The sequence below is a fragment of the Somniosus microcephalus genome, chromosome 15 (genome assembly GCF_052327205.1).
Source record: "Somniosus microcephalus isolate GS21.2 chromosome 15, FLI_Smic_1.0, whole genome shotgun sequence".
Lineage (NCBI taxonomy): Eukaryota > Metazoa > Chordata > Chondrichthyes > Squaliformes > Somniosidae > Somniosus > Somniosus microcephalus.
In genome coordinates, this window is record NC_141001.1 from 5,235,569 (window position 1) to 5,255,628 (window position 20,060).

Here is a 20,060-nt window from a genome sequence, read left to right on the forward strand (position 1 = left end):
GGTCAGTGAGCAGGGTAAATTGTTTTCCGGCCAGGTAGTGCCTCCAATGATGCACAGCCTCCACAATAGCCTGGGCCTCCTTCTCGACCGCGGAGTGTCTGGTCTCCGGGCCCTGGAGGGTTCGTGAGAAGAATGCCACAGGTCTCCCCGCCTGATTAAGGGTGGCGGCCAGAGCGAAGTCGGACGCATCGCTTTCCACCTGGAAGGGGATGGATTCGTCCACTGCGTGCATGGTGGCTTTGGCAATGTCCTCCTTGATACGGTGGAAGGCCGAGCGGGCCTCTGCCATCAGGGGAAAAGAGGCGGATTTGATCAGCGGACGGGCTTTGTCTGCATAGTAGGGGACCCACTGGGCGTAGTAGGAAAAAACCCTAGGCACCTCTTCAGAGCTTTTAGGCAGTGGGGCACTGGAAGTTCCATAAGGGGACGCATCCGGTCCGGGTCGGGGCTGATGACCCCGTGTTCCACAACACAGCCAAGGATGGCAAGGCGGTCTGTGCGGAATATGCACTTCTCCTTGTTATATGTCAGGTTCAGGAGTTGGGCGGTGCAGAGGAATTTCTCGAGGTTTGCGTCATGGTCCTGCAAGTCATGGCCGCAGATGGTCACATTGTCTAGGTAAGGGAAAGTGGCCTGCAGCGCGTTTTGATCGACCATCCGGTCCATCTCCCTTTGGAAGACGGAGACCCCGTTGGTAACGCCAAAGGGAACCCTAAGGAAGTGATAGAGGCGGCCGTTTGCCTCAAAAGCAGTATACTGGCGGTCTTCGGGGCGGATGGGGAGCTGGTGGTACGCTGATTTCAGGTCAATGGTCGAAAAGACGCGGTACTGCGCGATCTGGTTGACCATGTCAGCTATGCGGGGGAGTGGGTAGGCGTCCAGCAGGGTGTAGCGGTTTATTGTTTGGCTGTAGTCGATGACCAGGCGTTGTTTCTCGCCGGTCTTAACGACCACAACCTGGGCTCGCCAGGGGCTGGAGCTGCCCTCAATAATCCCCTCCTTCAGGAGCCGCTCCACTTCGGTTTTGATGAAAACCCTGTCCCCGGCACTGTATCGCCTGCTCTTTGTGGCGATGGGCTTACAGTCGGGGGTGAGGTTAGCAAACAGTGGGGGGGGTGGGACTCGGAGTGTGGAGTGGTTGCATCTGGTGCACGGCGGGCAATTTGGAGGCTGCTGGCTGCGGACTGTGAGTGGGGGGAGGGGGCCACCGTACGCCATCGTAACGCTTTTGAGGTGGCACTGGAAATCCAACCCCAGTAGAACGGCAGCGCAAAGTTGGGGCAGGACCAGCAGTTTAAAATTATTGAACACAGTCCCGTCTACTACTAGTGTCACCATGCAGTAGCCGCCAATGTCCGCTGACTGGGACTCGGCGGCCATAGAAATCCGCTGGTGCGCAGGCAGGACTGGGAGAGAGCAACGCCGCACCGTGTCGGGGTGGATGAAGCTCTCTGTGCTCCCAGAGTCAAAAAGGCAGTTTATTGCATGGCCGTTTACCTTAACGTCCATTTTGGACCGAGCTAGTTGGTGCGGTCTCGTCTGGTCCAGCGTAACAGAGGCCAGCGTAGGGGTCGGTGTGTCGCTGCGAGTATCAGATGGGGGGGGGGGTTGGCGGCCTGCTGCGTCCCGGCTGGTGTCCAAGATGGCGGCGTCCATGATTCCCATGTGGCTGGAGTCGTCCAAGATGGCTGCTGCTGCGGTGGTTCGCACATGGCTGGGGAGGCCCAAGATGGCGGCCCGCACGGCCCACACGCAGCGCTGTTGGGGGCCCAAGATGGCGGCTCGCACGGCCCACACGCAGCGCTGCTGGCGTTCGGGGTGGCTTTGGCCTTGCAGACGCTAGCATAGTGTCCCTTTTTCCCGCAGCCCGAGCAGGTCGCATTCTTCGCCGGGCAGCGCGCTCTGGGGTGTTTGGCCTGGCCACAGAAGTAGCATTTCTGGCCTTGGGATACTGCTGTCTGGCTTTGGGACACTGCTGCGGTGGTTGGGCCGTTGTTGGGCTGTGGCTGGGGTGGCACGGTGCTATGGGGCTGTCCTACCGTGTCCCAGGTTGTCGTTCCCCGCGGCGTCCACGGTGCAGAGGAGTAGGCGTCCAGCGTTAGTGCGATTTCGGAGGCTTTGTCGAGGCTGAGGTCACTCTGCTCCAGCAGTTGCTGTCGGGTGTAGTTGGACCTGTGGCCCGCTACGAAGGCATCCCGGATCAGTTCCTCCGTGTACTTAGTGGGCGTTACCGCCTTACACCCACAGGCCCGGCCAAGCACGGACAGTGCTTGGAGGTATTCCTCAGTCGATTCCCCAGGTTGTTGCTTGCGACTCCCCAGGAGGTGCCTGGCGTAAACTTCGTTCACAGGGCGCGTGTACTGGGTCTTGAGGAGCTGGAGGGCGGCTGTGTACGAGGTCACGTCCCGGATGACTGAGTACACTCGGTGGTTCACCTTGGAGAACAGGACAGACAGTTTGTCCGCATCCGTTGCGACCGCAGTGGAGGCAGTCAGGAATGCCTCGAAGCACGTGAGCCAGTGAGCAAACTTGGTGGAAGCGTCCGCTTCCCGACTGTCCAGGTCCAGGCATGCTGGTGTGAGGATCTTCTCCATTATAAAAAATTTAGTTAATAAAATTGATGCGCCATCAATTACTCAAAAGACTGAGGTTAAGCGAGTAACAACCAGGCTTTTATTAACTAAAGAATGAAGGTCTAGTCTCGAGTGGTCGACCCGTCCAGAATACTAAGGGACTGGGAGGTAGTCACTAATATACTTGGAATAGTGGGAGGAGTCAGCCGAGGCATGTCCAGACCTGTACCTAGTGGAATACACATACAGACACAGACAGGTTATAACAGTGGTTTACCACAACAGATATCCCCATGACAGAGAGGGACTGAGAGACACCAGTCAGTGTACAGATATCTCCCTGAGAGAGAGGGGACTGAGGGACACCAGTCAGTGTACAGATATCTCCCTGAGAGAGAGGGGACTGAGAGACACCAGTCAGTGTACAGATATCTCCCTGAGAGAGAGGGGACTGAGGGACACCAGTCAGTGTACAGATATCTCCCTGAGAGAGAGGGGACTGAGAGACACCAGTCAGTGTACAGATATCTCCCTGAGAGAGAGGGGACTGAGGGACACCAGTCAGTGTACAGATATCTCCCTGAGAGAGAGGGACTGAGAGACACCAGTCAGTGTACAGATATCTCCCTGGGAGAGAGGGGACTGAGAGACACCAGTCAGTGTACAGATATCACCCTGAGAGAAAGGGACTGAGAGACACCAGTCAGTGTACAGATTTCTCCCTGGGAGAGGGACTGAGAGACACCAGTCAGTGTACAGATATCTCCCTGGGAGAGAGGGACTGAGAGACACCAGTCAGTGTACAGATATCTCCCTGAGAGAGAGGGTCTGAGAGACACCAGTCAGTGAACAGATATCTCCCTGAGAGAGTGGGACTGAGAGACACCAGTCAGTGTACAGATATCTCCCTGAGAGAGAGGGATTGAGAGCCACCAGTCAGTGTACAGATATCTCCCCGAGAGAGAGGGGACTGAGAGACACAGCAGTGATGAATGGAAATATTTCATCACATTCACCCCTTCTATAGATTTAGTCTGTTCGGGGGTTTGATAGTCCTCTGCGACCGACGTGGCTGTTGCGGTGCCGCGGGTGTCGGCTGGGTGTCCCCGGTAGCCTCCTGGGTCTCTGCCGGGGGTGCTGCCAGGGTTGTTGAAGGGGTAGTTGGTGGGGGTGCCGTTGGTCGGTGTTCTTCCGGGGGTGATGAAAGAGTAGTGGGTGGGTAAGAGTTGCTGTGATCGTCGTTGCCGCTATTGCCGTGGTTGTTGTCGATGCCGGCTGGGGCGACGTCTTTTATGGACACGGTGTCCTCCCTTCCGTCGGCGTGCCAGACATATGCGTATTGGGGGTTGGCATGGAGTAGGTGTACTGGCTCCACGAGAGGGTCCGTCTTGTGGCCCCTCACATGCCTTCGCACGAGTACCGGACCTGGGGTGGAGAGCCATGACGGCATGGATACGCCTGAGGTGGATTTCCGGGGAAAGACAAACATTCGTTCATGAGGCGTGGTATTAGTGGCCGGACACAATAGCGACCGTATCGAATGGAGCACATCCGAGAGGACTTCCTGCCAGCGGGAGATAGGGAGGCCCTTGGTCCTTAGAGCTAGAGTGACTGCTTTCCATACTGTCCCGTTCTCCCGCTCCACTTGGCCGTTACCCCGGGGGTTGTAGCTGGTGGTACGGCTCGTGGCGATCCCCCTGGACAGCATGTACTGGCGTAGCTCTTCACTCATGAAGGACGCCCCCCTATCCGTATGGATGTAGCTCGGCATACCGAACAGGCAGAACAGCCTGTTGAGGCATTTAATGACCGTGGCGCTGGTCATGTCTGGGCAGGGGAAGGCGAATGGGAACCGGGAGTATTCGTCCACAATGTTCAGGGAGTAAACATTGCGGTCGACGGACGGGAGGGGGCCCTTGAAATCTAAGCTGAGCCGCTCAAAGGGCCGTGTAGCTTTGATTAAGTGGGCTCTATCTGGGCGGTAGAACCGAGGCTTGCACTCAGCGCAAGTGCGGCAGTTCCTGGTCAGGGACCGAACTTCCTCAATCGAGTAGGGTAAGTTACGGGACTTTATGAAGTGGAACAGCTGCGTGACTCCTGGGTGGCAGAGGTCGTTGTGGAGGGTCTGTAGCCGATCCCCGGTGGCGCTGGCACACATCCCTCGTGAGAGGGCGTCAGGGGATTCGTTAAGGGCCCCTGGCCGGTAAATGATGTCGTACTCGAAGGTGGAGAGCTCGATCCGCCACCTAAGAATCTTATCATTTTTAATCTTCCCCCTCTGTTTATTATTGAACATAAACGCTACCGACCGCTGGTCGGTAAGTAGGGTGAAGCGTTTGCCGGCTAGGTAGTGGCGCCAGTGGCACACTGCCTCCACGATGGCTTGGGCCTCCTTTTCCACGGAGGAGTGTCTGATCTCGGGCCCTTGGAGGGTCCTCGAGAAGAAAGCGACGGGCCGCCCCGCCTGGTTGAGGGTGGCCGCCAAGGCGAAGTCAGACGCATCACTTGAAATGGAGTGTTCTCGTCCACTGCCTGTAGCGTGGCCCGCTCAATATCCTGCTTAATGCTTTTGAAGGCGGCGTGGGCCTCAGCAGAGAGCGGGAAAGAGGATGCTTTCAAGAGGGGGCGGGCTTTGTCGGAGTAGTTGGGGACCCATTGGGAATAATAAGAAAATAACCCCAGGCATCTTTTCAGGGCTTTGGGAGTGTTGGGCAGGGGCAGCTCCCATAGGGGGCGCAATCGGTCGGGGTCTGGTCCGATTTCCCCATTCTCCACCACGCTGCCTAGTATGCAGAGGCGCGTGGTGTTGTAAACGCACTTGTCCTCGTTGTAGGTGAGGTTGAGTTTTTGTGCGGTTTTCAGGAACCTCTCGAGGTTCGAGTCGTGATCCTGCTGGTTGTGACCGCAGATGGTGACGTTGTCGAGGTAGGGGAAGGTTGCCTGCAAGTGGTGGTCATCGACCATGCGGTCCATCTCCCTCTGGAAGACCGAGACCCCATTCGTCACCCCAAAGGGGACTCTGAGGAATTGGTAGAGGCGTCCGTTCGCCTCGAAGGCGGTGTACGGGCGGTCCTCTGGTCTGATAGGGAGCTGGTGGTACGCTGACTTGAGGTCGATGGTGGAGAACACCCGGTATTGGGCGATTTGGTTCACCATTTCTGATATGCGGGGTAGCGGGTAGGCGTCTAGTAGGGTGTACCTGTTGATCGTTTGACTATAGTCGATCACCATCCGTTTCTTCTCACTACCCCTTACCACTACCACTTGGGCGCGCCACGGGCTGTTGCTGCGTTCAATAATGCGCTCTTTCAGGAGCCTGTCTACCTCGGTCGCGATAAACCGCCTGTCCTCCCAGCTGTACCTCCTGCTTTTGGTCGCTATTGGCCGGCAGTTAGGGGTAAGGTTCGTGAATAGCGAAGGCGGCTTTACCTTCAGGGTAGCCAGACCGCACACTGTGAGGGGCGGCTGGGACCCACCGTACTTGAGTGTGATGCTTTGGTGGTTGCACTGGAAATCCAGGCCCAAGATCACGCTCGCACATAGGTTCTTCATGATTAATACTTTAAAATTATCATATACAGTTCCGTTAACGCACAATTGTACCATGCAGTAACCCAGAATGGTCGATGTCTGGGTTTTGTCAGCCATAGAGATGGTACCCTGAGTAGGGACCACCTTTAGGGAGAGTTGTTGTGCCAGTTCTGGGTGGATAAAGCTCTCCGTGCTTCCACTGTCAATTAAGCATTTAACCCGGCACCCGTTTACCTCGATGTCCACCATTGATCTGGATAGCGGGTGCGGCCTGGTCTGGTCCACTGTGACCGATGCCACTGTAGGGCCCTGATCGATACAAGATGGCGTCCACGCTGTCTGCTCACAAGATGGCGGACCCCACGAGGTCGGGCAAGATGGCGTCCAAGATGGCCGCTCCCACGGCGCACACGCGGCGGTGGCAGGTTTTCCGGCGGTTGGTTTTCCGGCGGGGTTCCCTCTGCACACCTTCCCGAAGTGCCCCTTCTTACCGCACTTAAAGCAGGTGGTGCCTTTCGCCGGGCACAGGTTTCTGGTGTGCTTTGGCTGCCCGCAGAAGTAGCAGTTGGGTCCCTGACGCGTCGCGGCTGTCGTAGGGCTTCTGGGGGGAGAGCGGGGCCCAGCCGGTGTCGGGCTGTCGGGCGGGGAAGATGCCTTCCAAGATGGCGGCGCCCTCGGTGCACACGTGGCGGCGTGGACGGCGCGGGCTGAAGAGTAGGCGTCCGAGTTTCTCTGGGCCACATCCAGGGATCGCGCGGTGTCCGCAGCCTGTTTCAGGTCCAACCCCGTTTTTTCCAGCAGTCTTTGCCGGATGTAAGTGGAGCTGAGGCCTGTGATGAAGGCATCGCGAACAAGCTCGTCAGTGTACACCGCGGCTTTTACATCTCGGCACTTGCAGTCTTTGCCAAGCATTTTCAGGGTGCTTAGGAACTCCTCCACCGATTCCCCAGGTCGCTGTGCGCGGGTGGCGAGCAGGTGCCTAGCATACACCTCATTCGTAGGCTGCTGGTAATGCGCCTTTAAGATGTCGCAGGCGGCCAGGTACGTCTCGGCATCTTGGGTGAGGGGGTAAACCCGGTGGCTTACCTAATTCCGCAGAATTCCGAGTCTCATCCTTGCAGCGTCCGTAGCGTCTTTGACGGCTGCGGAATTGTCCAGGAAGAATTCCATACACTCAAACCAGTGTCCGAAGCATGCTGATGCGTCCGGAGCATGTTGATCCAAATCCAAACGTTCGGGTTTCAGGAGTTGATCCATAGTGTTGAAAAAATAAGTTAATAAAATTGATGTGCCTCAATAATTCCGAGACTCGAAGGTAGCAGAACAAAACAAGGCTTTTATTAACTTAGAACGAAACACGTAAGCGAGAGAGATGTCGTCCTTCTGGAGATTGGGGCTAGACTGAAGCTAGCTTACAAACGGGGCCAGGTATGGGCGGAGCCCTACACACAGCACATTCCAGCACATTCCAGTATACAATACAGCACATTCCAGTACACAATACAATGAGGTCTGGGGGAAGGGAAATGACACTGAAACCGATCTCAGTCACAGGCAGTGATGAATGGAAATATTTCATCACATCTCCCTGAGAGAGGGGACTGAGAGACACCAGTCAGTGTACAGATACCTCCCTGAGAGAGAGGGTCTGAGAGACACCAGTCAGTTTACAGATATCTCCCTGAGGGAGCGGGACTGAGAGACACCAGTCAGTGTACAGATATTTCCCTGAGAGAGAGGGGCTGAGAGACACCAGTCAGTGTACAGATATCTCCCTGAGAGAGGGACTGAGAGACACCAGTCAGTGTACAGATATCCCCACGACAGAGAGGGGACTGAGAGGCACCATTCAGTGTACAGATATCTCCCTGAGGGAGAGGGACTGAGAGACACCAGTCAGTTTACAGATATCTCCCTGAGGGAGCGGGACTGAGAGACACCAGTCAGTGTACAGATATCCCCATGACAGGGAGGGACTGAGAGACACCAGTCAGTGTACAGATATTTCCCTGAGAGAGAGGGGCTGAGAGACACCAGTCAGTGTACAGATATCTCCCTGAGAGAGGGACTGAGAGACACCAGTCACTGTACAGATATCCCCACGACAGAGAGGGGACTGAGAGGCACCATTCAGTGTACAGATATCTCCCTGAGGGAGAGGGACTGAGAGACACCAGTCAGTTTACAGATATCTCCCTGACAGAGGGACTGAGAGACACCTGTCAATGTACAGATATCTCCCTGAGAGAGAGGGACTGAGAGAGACTAGTCAGTGTACAGATAGCCCCCTGAGGGAGAGGGACTGAGAGACACCTGTCAGTGTATAGATACCTCCCTGAGGTAGAGGGACTGAGAATCACCAGTCAGTGTACAGGTATGTCCCTGAGAGAGAGGGAAAGAGTTGCAGCTATATACTGTCAGTATTTATAGACACTTGAAATGTTCTTTTTTCCCCCATTTAATACGACAAAGACACACACACCTATCACAGTAAAAGACCAATCTAAACATGAAATTCTTGTGCATCTCAACCTGGAATATCCAAGGCCTACGCTCTTCTGTGCTTGGCCTAAAGCGCAGGTCCCCAGAGTTCCGAGATGAAATCAAAGATCTGGACATTATCATTTTGCAAGAGACATGGTGTAGAGGAGAAGGGCCCACTGGTTGTCCCCCTGGGTACACAGAGCTGGTGGTCCACTCCAATAAACTACCAGGAGTAACCCAGGGCAGAGACTCTGGAGGCATACTGATTTGGTTTAAAGCAGAGCTTAGGAATTACATTGAATTTCTAAAAAAGGGCAAAAACCACTTATGGCTCAAGATTAAGAAAGACATAATTTCTAGCATGCAAAATGTTTTCATTTGCGCAATCTACATCCCCCCTATAGAATCCCTGTACTTCAAAGAGGACACCTTCTCCAATATTGAGAGGGAGATTAACCATTACCAGGCCCATGGGAACATGTTGATCTGTGGTGACCTCAACTCAAGAACTGGTGAAGAACCAGACTTTATCAGTACTCAGGGGAATAATTACATATTTGGAAATAACCAGTTTGATCTCCCTTTACATTCACACAGGTGTAACTACGACAAACAGATAAATGCAAATGGAAAGCAGCTCCTGCAGCTCTGTCGAAGCCTGGGTCTGTACATCGTCAAAGGTAGGTTCATAGGAGACTCCCTAGGAAGACCGACCTATTCTTCACCTCTTGGCATCAGCACCGTAGACTATATGATTACAGATCTGGACCCATCCTCTTTCAGAGCATTCACAGTCAAACCACTAACACCACTGTCAGATCACAGCCAAATTACTGCGTATCTTAAAAGGACAGAAACAACCAACACAGAAACACAGCCCAGTAAGCTGTACAACATTAAAAAATCCTACAGATGGGCCCAAAACAGTACGGAAAAATACCAGAAAGCAATTAGCAGCCAATCAACTCAATCCCTCTTGGACACCTTTCTGGAAAACACATACACTCACAATAAAGAAGGCGTAAACCTGGCAGTGAATAACCTAAATAATATTTTTGATAATTTGGCAACAATGTCGAACTTGATATCTCGCAAGAGTAAACACAAAACACAAAACCACGAAAAATGGTTTGATTCAGACTGTCATAACATGAGGAAAAAACTCAGAAAAATATCAAACCAAAAACACAGACAACCAGAAAACGAGGAACTACGCCTTGCTTATTGTCAGGCACTAACACAACACACTCAGAGCCAAGAAAGAACAGTATATTAAGAATAAGCTCAGCTCCATGGAGGAATCTATCGATTCTAATTGTTTCTGGGACAACTGGAATACATTACACAAAAAGCAACACGACGAATTGCCCATTCAAAATGGAGACGTATTGGAAAACCATTTTGAAAAATTATACCAGAAAAACACACTAAGCCCAGAGCAAGATCTAATATGCAAAGAATTGGAAAAGCTCGAACTGGCCATAAAAGACTACCAAAACCCATTAGACCACCCAATAACTGAAAAAGAGCTATTTGAAAAATTCAAGGACCTGCGACCAAGAAAAGCTTACGGTGTAGATGGCATCCTAAATGAGATGATTAAACACACTGACGATAAAATGAAATTGGCTATCCTAAAACTCTTCAACTTGGCTCTGAGTGTCGGTTACTTCCCTGATATCTGGAACAAAGGACTCATAACGCCCATATACAAAAGTGGAGACAAAGTTGACCCAAATAACTATCGAGGCATCTGTGTGAACAGTAACCTGTCATAAACCAAAGACTTATAAACTTCCTTGAGGAGCACAATGTCTTGAGTAAAAGCCAAATTGGATTCTTACCAAATTATAGAACAACGGACCATATTTTCACCCTACACACCCTAATTGACAAACATGTTCACCAAAACAAAAGCAAAATTTTTGCCTGCTTTATAGATTTCCAGAAGGCTTTTGATTCTATTTGGCATGACGGTGTATTCTTAAAACTTATTGAAAGTGGTGTAGGGGGAAAAACATATGATGTAATTAAATCAATGTATACAAACAATAAATGTGCAGTTAAAATTGGAGACAAACAAATAAAATATTTCTCACAGCGGCGTGGCGTGGCGCAGGGCTCGCCCATCTCACCGACACTCTTTAATATTTACATAAATGAATTGGCAAAACTACTTGAACAATCTACAGCACCTGGCCTCGCCCTATATGACTCCAAAGTTAAATTCCTCCTCTATGCAGATGACCTGGTTCTGCTCTCACCAACTGAGGAGGGTCTACAGCAGAACCTGGATCTGCTAGAGTCGTTCTGTCAGACCTGGGCCCTGACAATAAACCCCCCAAAAACCAAAGTTCTTGTGTTCCAGCAAAGATCCAGACATCAGGGACCCAGAATAAACTTCACACTAGGGGCAACTAAAATTGAACAAACTACAAATTACACATACTTAGGCTTAAAAATCAGTTCTACGGGAAACTTTCATTTGGCTGTGAATGAACTGAAAGAGAAAGCAAGAAGGGCTTTCTATGCCATTAAAAAGTCAATCCAAATAGAAATTCCAATTGGCATTTGGCTCAAAATGTTTAAATCAGTAACTGTACCAATTGCACTCTATGGCAGTGAGGTGTGGGGTCCGCCAACACAACAAGAATTCGCAAAATGGGACAAAAACCCAATTGAGATCCTGCATGCAGAATTCTGTAAAAGTATCCTCCGGACTCAGAGGAAAACCACAAACAATGCATGCAGGGCAGAACTAGGCCAATATCCACTACTAATTAATATCCAAAAATGAGCCATCAAATTTTAGAAACACTTAAAATGAGCAACCCCCACTGCTATCATTACGAAGCCTTGAAATGCCAAGAGATGATCATAGAGAAGAGTCCCCTCAGTCAACTATTCCTGGGACTCAGTGAAGTAACTACCAATATTACTAATAATAACCAGCCCCAGGACAGTGACATCCTTGCACAGAGAATTCGACCCAACACAATTATCACTAAACAAAAGGAAAAATATTTGACCTATTGGACAGAAACGACAAAAACCCAAAACAAACTCGATTACTATTTGGCCCTAAACAGACAATACACCATGGCTGAATACCTGACCATGGTAAAGGATAGCAAACTGAGAAAAGCCTTGACAATGTACAGACTTAGTGAACATAGCCTGGCCATCGAAAAAGGCAGACACAGGCAGACCTGGTGGCCTAGAGAGGACAGGATATGCTCTCACTGCAGTCAGGGAGTGGTGGAGACAGAGATGCACTTCCTCACAACTTGTAGAAACTATCAGGACATAAGGGAGAATTTCTACCCAAAATTCACAAAAATATGCCCTCAATTCAAAAATTTGAATGACCACCAAAAACTCCCATATCTATTGGGGGAACAGAGAAAATGTGTAACTATAGCGGCAAACTATGTTACAGCTTGCCATAAGCAGAGGGACAACCAGTGACCATTAAATCTAAGAAAAGATTATATGCATATTATATGTGTGTATATCTATGTATACATGGGTATACTTGTCTATACACTGTATGTCCAGATCAGTGTTTATGTGGTCAATCATACATGTATTTCTGTGCTTTGGCAACATAAGATATATCTTGTCATGCCAATAAAGCAATTTGAATTGAATTGAATTGAATTGACACCAGTCAGTATACAGATATCTCCGAGGGAGAGGAACTGAGAGACACCAGTCAGTGTACAGATATCTCCCTGAGGGAGAGGGACTGGGAGACACCTGTCCGTGTACAGATATCTTCCTGAGAGAGGAACTGAGAGACACCAGTCAGTGTACAGATATCTCCCTGAGAGAGAGGGACTGAGAGACACCAGTCAGTGTACAGATATCTCCCTGAGAGAGAGGGACTGAGAGACACCAGTCAGTGTACAGATATCTCCCTGAGAGAGAGGGACAGAGAAACACCAGTCAGTGTACAGATATCTCCCTGAGGGAGAAGGACTGAGAGACACCAGTCAGTGTACAGATATCTCCGAGGGAGAGGGACTGAGAGACACCTGTCCGTGTACAGGTATCTCCCCGAGAGAGGGGACTGAGAGACACCAGTCAGTATACAGATATCCCCGAGAGAGGGGGCTGAGAGACACCAGTCAGTATACAGATATCTCCCTGAGGGAGAGAGGGACTGAGAGACACCTGTCAGTGTACAGATATCTCCCTGACAGAGAGGGGCTGTGAGACACCAGTCAGTGTACAGATATCCCCGAGAGAGGGGACTGAGGGACACCAGTCAGTGTACAGATATCTCCCTGAGAGAGAGGGACTGAGAGATACCAGTCAGTGTACAGATATCTCCCTGAGAGAGAGGGACTGAGAGACACCAGTCAGTGTACAGATAGCCCCCTGAGAGAGAGAGGGACTGAGAGACACCAGTCAGTGTACAGATATCTCCCTGAGAGAGAGGGACTGAGAGATACCAGTCAGTGTACAGATATCTCCCTGAGAGAGAGGGACTGAGAGACACCAGTCAGTGTACAGATATCTCCCTGAGGGAGAAGGACTGAGAGACACCAGTCAGTGTACAGATATTTCCGAAGGAGAGGGACTGAGAGACACCTGTCCGTGTACAGGTATCTCCCTGAGAGAGGGGACTGAGAGACACCAGTCAGTATACAGATATCCCCGAGAGAGGGGGCTGAGAGACACCAGTCAGTATACAGATATCTCCCCGAGGGAGAGAGGGACTGAGAGACACCTGTCAGTGTACAGATATCTCCCTGAGAGAGAGGGACTGAGAGACACCAGTCAGTGTACAGATAGCCCCCTGAGAGAGAGAGGGACTGAGAGACACCAGTCAGTGTACAGATATCTCCCTGAGAGAGAGGGACTGAGAGATACCAGTCAGTGTACAGATATCTCCCTGAGAGAGAGGGACTGAGAGACACCAGTCAGTGTACAGATATCTCCCCGAGGGAGAGAGGGACTGAGAGACACCTGTCAGTGTACAGATATCTCCCCGAGAGAGAGGGGACTGAGAGACACCAGTCAGTGTACAGATATCTCCCCGAGGGAGAGAGGGACTGAGAGACACCAGTCAGTGTACAGATATCTCCCTGAGAGAGAGGGGACTGAGAGACACCTGTCAGTGTACAGATATCTCCCTGAGGGAGAGGGACTGAGAGACACCTGTCAGTTTACAGATATCTCCCTGAGGGAGAGGGACTGAGAGACACCAGTCAGTGTACAGATATCCCCGAGAGAGGGGACTGAGAGACACCAGTCAGTGTACAGATATCTCCCTGAGAGAGAGGGACTGAGAGATACCAGTCAGTGTACAGATATCTCCCTGAGAGAGAGGGACTGAGAGACACCTGTCAGTGTACAGATATCTCCCTGAGAGAGAGGGACTGAGAGACACCAGTCAGTGTACAGATATCCCCGAGAGAGGGGACTGAGAGACACCAGTCAGTGTACAGGTATCTCCCTGAGAGAGAGGGGACTGAGAGACACCAGTCAGTGTACAGATATCTCCCTGAGAGAGAGGGACTGAGAGACACCAGTCAGTATGCAGATATCACTTTCTGCGGTCTCGGCCCCCTCCTGCTCCTACTATTGTGGCCACACTCACCGATTGGTACAAAGGGCTTGGAGGCGGTGCTGTGCCGGGACATGCCGATCGAGTTGACCGCGTAGACTCTCATCTCATAGAGAACGCCTTCGATCATGCGCTTGGCCTCGTAAGTCGTCTCCTTCCAGAGGTCAAAGTTCAGCCTCATCCACCGATAGCTCTTCTTCTTCTTCCTTTCTAGGACATAACCTGTCAGCCGGACAGAGAGAGAGAGGTCATAGAGTTTTACAGCACAGAAAGAGGCCCTTCGGCCCATCGTGTCTGCGCCGCCCATCCATCCCTGTCCAGTCTAATCCCATTTTCCAGCATTTGGTCCATAGCCTTGTATGCATTGGCATTCCAAGTGCTCATCCAAATGCTTCTTGAATGTTGTGAGGGTTCCTGCCTCCACCACCCTTTTGGGCATTGAGTTCCACATTCCAACCACCCTCTGGGTGAAAAGGTTCCTCCTCAAATCCCCTCTAAATCTCCTGCCCCTTACCCTGAATCTATGCCCCCTTGTTATTGACCCCCCTACTAAGGGGAAAAGTTCCTCTTTGTCTACCCTATCTATGCCCCTCATCATTTTGTATACCTCAATCAGGTCCCCCCTCAGCCTTCTTTGCTCCAAGGAAAACAACCCCAGCCTGTTTAGTCTTTCTTCATAGCTGAGGCGCTCCATCCCAGGTAACATCCTGGTGAATCTTCTCTGCACCCTCTCCAAAGCAATCACATCCTTCCTATAGTGAGGCGACCAGAACTGCACACAGTACTCCAGCTGTGGCCTCACCAGCGTTTTGTACAGCTCCATCATAATCTCCCTGCTCTTATATTCTATGCCTCGGCTAATGAAGGCAAGTATCCCATATGCCTTTTTAACCACCTTATCTACCTGTTCCGCTGCCTTCAGGGATCTATGTACATGTACACCAAGGTCCCTCTGACCCTCTGTACTTCCTAGGGTCCTACCACTCATTGTGTATTCCCTTGCCTTATTTGTCCGTCCAAAATGCATCACCTCGCACTTTTCAGGGTTAAATTCCATTTGCCACTTTTCCGCCCATCTGACCAACCCGTTTATATCGTCCTGTAGCCTGAGGCTTTCCTCCTCGCAATTGACCACCCCACCAATTTTCGTGTCATCTGCGAACTTGCTGATCATACCTTTTACATTCTCATCCAAATCATTTATGTAGATCACAAACAACAAGGGACCCAGCACCGATCCCTGAGGTACCCCACTGGACACAGGCTTCCAGTCACAAAAGCAACCTTCGACCATCACCCTCTGCCTCCTGCCACTCAGCCAGTTTAGGATCCAATGCGCCAAGGCACCCTGGATCCCATGGGCTCTTACCTTCTTGACCAGTCTCCTATGCGGGACTTTGTCAAAGGCTTTACTGAAGTCCATGTAAACCACATCCACAGCATTTCCCTCATCCACCCCCCTAGTCACCCCCTCGAAAAATTCAATCAGATTTGTCAGACATGATTTACCCTTGACAAAGCCATGCTGACTATCCCCGATTAATCCTTGCCTCTCCAAGTGGAGACTAATTTTGTCCCTCAGAATTTTTTCCAATAATTTCCCCACCACAGATGTTAGGCTCACTGGCCTGTAATTCCCTGGTTTATCCCTGCTACCCTTCTTGTATAATGGTACTACATTAGCTGTTCTCCAGTCCTCTGGTACATCCCCTGTGGCCAGAGAGGTTCTGAAAATTTGTGTCAGCGCCCCTGCAATCTCCTCCTTTGCCTCCCACAGCAGCCTGGGATACATCTCGTCCGGGCCTGGGGATTTATCCACTTTTTGGCCTGCTAAAACCGCTAGCACCTCCTCCCTCTCGATGCTAATATGTTCAAGTATGTCACAGTCCCCTTGCCCGATTTCTATGTCTGCATCGTCTTTCTCCATAGTGAACACAGATGCAAAAAATTCATTTAAAACCCCGCCTACATCATCTGGCTCTACACACAGATTGCCACTTTGGTCCCTAATGGGCCCTACCCTTTCCCTGGTTATCCTCTTGCCCTTAATATACTTATAAAACATCTTAGGATTTTCCTTTATTTTGCTCGCCAGTGTTATTTCATGGCCCCTCCTCGCCCTCCTAATTTCTTTTTTAAGTATGCCCCTGCACTTTTTATACTCCTCTAGGGCTTCTTCCGTCTTTAGTCTTTTGTAACTGCCAAAAGCCCCCCTTTTATTTCTAATGCATTTTTGTATATCCCTTGTCATCCAAGGTTCCCTTTGCTTGTTGGTCCCACCCTTGACCTTTACAGGAACATGTTGGCGCTGTACTCTCTCTATTTCCCTTCTGAAAGTCTCCCACTGTTTTGATGTGGATTTTCCTATAAGTAGCTGCTCCCAGTCCACTTTGGCCAGATCCTGCCTTATCATATTAAAATCGGCCTTCCCCCAATTTAGAACCGTTATTTCCGGGCCGTCTTTGTCTTTTTCCATGACCACCTTAAATCTCACCGAATTATGGTCACTGTCGCCAAAATGCTCCCCTACTGATACTTCCACCACTTGCCCGGCTACATTCCCCAGGATTAGGTCCAGTACCGCCCCCTCTCTTGTAGGACTTTCTACATGTTGGCTCAAAAAGCTCTCCTGGATGCACTTTAAGAATTCTGCACCCTCTAAGCCTTTCACACTCTGACTATCCCAATTTATATTGGGGAAGTTGAAATCCCCCACTATTATTACCCTATTATTTTCGCACTTCTCTGAGATTTGCCTACATATCTGTTCCTCTATCTCCCCCTGACTGTTTGGGGGCCTATAGTACACTCCCAGCAAAGTGCTTGCCCCCTTTTTGTTTTTAAGTTCTACCCATATGGCCTCATTAGAGGAACCCGCTAATATATCGTCCCTCCTTACAGCAGTAATTGACTCCTTAATTAATATTGCAACACCCCCTCCCCTTTTACACCCCCCTCTGTCTCGCCTGAAGATTCTATACCCCGGAATATTGAGCTGCCAGTCCTGACCCTCCCTCAACCATGTCTCCGTGATAGCAACAATATCGTACTCCCATGTGTTCAACAACAACTTCAGTTCATCCACCTTATTTGCAAGACTCCTTGCATTAAAATAGATGCCTTCCAGCCCTGCCATATTCCCTTTTGCCTTCACATATTTGCTCTGCCTTCCCAGCTGACTTGTTTTTTCCTCTGTATTTGGCTGTAAATCACCCCCTACTATAGCTCCACTCTGTACCCCATCCCCCTGCCAAGTTAGTTTAAACCCCCCCCAGCAGTGCTAGCAAACCTCCCCGCAAGGATATTGGTTCCCCTCTGGTTCAGGTGTAAACCGTCCGACTTGTACAAGTCCCACCTTTCCCAGAAGCAGACCCAGTGATCCAGGAAACTAAAGCCCTCCCCCCTGCACCATCCCTTTAGCCACGCATTCATCTGTTCTATCTTCCTATTCCTATACCCACTAGCACGTGGCACGGGGAGTAATCCAGAGATTACAACCTTTGAGGTCCTGCTCTTTAATCCTTCACCTAGCTCCTTAAATTCTTGCTGCAGGACCTCATCCCTCTTTTTACCTATGTCGTTGGTACCAATGTGGACCACGACCTCCGGCTGTTCACCCTCCCCCTCCAGAATGCCCTGCAGCCGCTCAGTGGTGGAGACCACTCCCCAAGAGTGAGAGAAGTGGGGCGGGGGAGGGGAAGGAAGAGAGGGGGGAGAGAGAGGGAGAGGGGTAGAGAGAGGAAGGGTAGAGAGAGTAAGAGGGGGAGTGAGAGAGAATGGAGGGAAAGAGAGGAAGAGAGTGGGAATAGAGAGAGGAAGGAGCACAGGGAAGAGGGAAAGGAGGGAGATGGGAATAGAGAAGGAGAGTGAAAGGGGGCAAGAAAGAGAGGAAGAGAGAAGGGAAGATAGGTATTAGAGAGACAGGGGAGAGAGGGGAAGAGAGATAGGGGAAGAGAGATAGAGGGGAAGAGAGATAGAGGGGAAGAGAGATAGAGGGGAAGAGGGATAGAGGGGAAGAGGGATAGAGGGGAAGAGAGATAGAGGGGAAGAGAGATAGAGGGGAAGAGAGATAGAGGGGAAGAGAGATAGAGGGGAAGAGAGACAGAGGGGAAGAGAGATAGAGGGAGCAAGAGGGGCAGAGAGATAGAGGGGCAGAGAGATAGAGGGGAAGAGAGATAGAGGGGAAGAGAGATAGAGGGGAAGAGAGATAGAGGGGAAGAGAGATAGAGGGGAAGAGAGATAGAGGGAGCAAGAGGGGCAGAGAGATAGAGGGGCAGAGAGATGGAGGGGAAGAGAGATGGAGGGGAAGAGAGATGGAGGGGAAGAGAGATGGAGGGGAAGAGAGATGGAGGGGAAGAGAGATGGAGGGGAAGAGAGATGGAGGGGAAGAGAGATGGAGGGGAAGAGAGATGGAGGGGAAGAGAGATAGAGGGGAAGAGAGATAGAGGGGAAGAGAGATAGAGGGGAAGAGAGATAGAGGGAGCAAGAGGGGCAGAGAGATAGAGGGGCAGAGAGATGGAGGGGAAGAGAGATGGAGGGGAAGAGAGATAGAGGGGAAGAGAGATGGAGGGGAAGAGAGATGGAGGGGAAGAGAGATGGAGGGGAAGAGAGATGGAGGGGAAGAGAGATGGAGGGGAAGAGAGATGGAGGGGAAGAGAGATGGAGGGGAAGAGAGATGGAGGGGAAGAGAGATGGAGGGGAAGAGAGATGGAGGGGAAGAGAGATAGAGGGGCAGAGAGATAGAGGGGCAGAGAGGTAGAGGGGAAGAGAGATAGAGGGGAAGAGAGATAGAGGGGCAGAGAGATAGAGGGGCAGAGAGATAGAGGGGAAGAGAGATAGGGGAAGAGAGATAGAGGGGAAGAGAGATAGGGGAAGAGAGATAGAGGGGAAGAGAGATAGAGGGGAAGAGAGATAGAGGGGAAGAGAGATGGAGGGGAAGAGAGATGGAGGGGAAGAGAGATGGAGGGGAAGAGAGATGGAGGGAGCAAGAGGGGCAGAGAGAGAGAGAAAGGGGAACAGAGAGAGCGAGAGGGGAAGAGAGCAAGAGGGGCATAGAGAAGGGAATAGAGAGAAAGAGAAAGGGGAAGAAAGAGGAAGAGAAAGGGGAAGAGAGAGAACGGGGAGAGAGAGGAAGGGGAGAGAGAGAAAGAGGAAGAGAGAGAGAGAAAGGGGAAGAGGGAAACAGAGAGGGGAAGAGAGCAAGAGAGAGAGAGGGAAGAGAGTGAGAGAGAGAGGGAAGAGAGTGAGAGAGAGAGAGAAGGAGGGAAGAGAGCAAGTGTTTAATCTCATCCTGCACCACACTCTGCACTGAAACTCTCAACCAAACTCTGTCTCTTACCCAGCACTGGTTGACCTCCATCAAATGCTGGCGGGTCCCACTGTATCGTACAACAGTCCTCGCCAACACTCAAGATCTTCGGGGCCTCTGGTGGGTCGGGGACGTCTGAGGAGAGAACAGAGGTGGTCAGTTGGTGAATCACTCGGTGCCGCTCAGACTTCGCAGCCTATCGGGGAGTGGGGGGAGGGACAGGGTTCATCAAACACAACAACATGTCATTGGTTAATGGGGTGACCAATGTGACAGCACACCTTGGGCAATACCAGCTAGTGCCAGCTCAAAGGAAGGACAAAGTGAGGGTCCCGTATTTGCCACAGGCCAGGGCAGGGGTGGGGGAGCAGGGTAGGTGGTACGGAATCTTTTACTTGTAGGGTCCTATTGGAACAAAATGGGTTTGATTCCTTTCTTGCGGATTGTAGGACTGTTTGCCACGGGGTGAATGAGATGGTGCCGTTATCTGTAATGGCTGTCCCATCAGTGCGGGAGGGAGGGGTCATCCTCCTCGGTCAGCTGCTGTTGACCCCTGACATAAAAGACTTCTCTTGGGGTGTGCTGGTCA

At 51.1% G+C, this 20,060-nt stretch overlaps 1 protein-coding gene across 1 annotated transcript in view; it reads right to left on the reverse strand.

Moving 5' to 3' along the window:
* LOC147106511 (myosin-binding protein C, cardiac-type-like) overlaps positions 1–20,060 on the reverse strand; it is a 191,436-nt gene that overhangs the window by 111,122 nt on the left and 60,254 nt on the right. Inside the window, exons 9-10 of the mRNA XM_086007469.1 lie at positions 19,502–19,606; positions 14,197–14,385 (exon numbers count right to left, since the gene is read on the reverse strand). Of these exons, the coding sequence (XP_085863595.1) occupies positions 14,197–14,385; positions 19,502–19,606 (294 nt within the window). The remainder of the gene's footprint in view (positions 1–14,196; positions 14,386–19,501; positions 19,607–20,060) is intronic.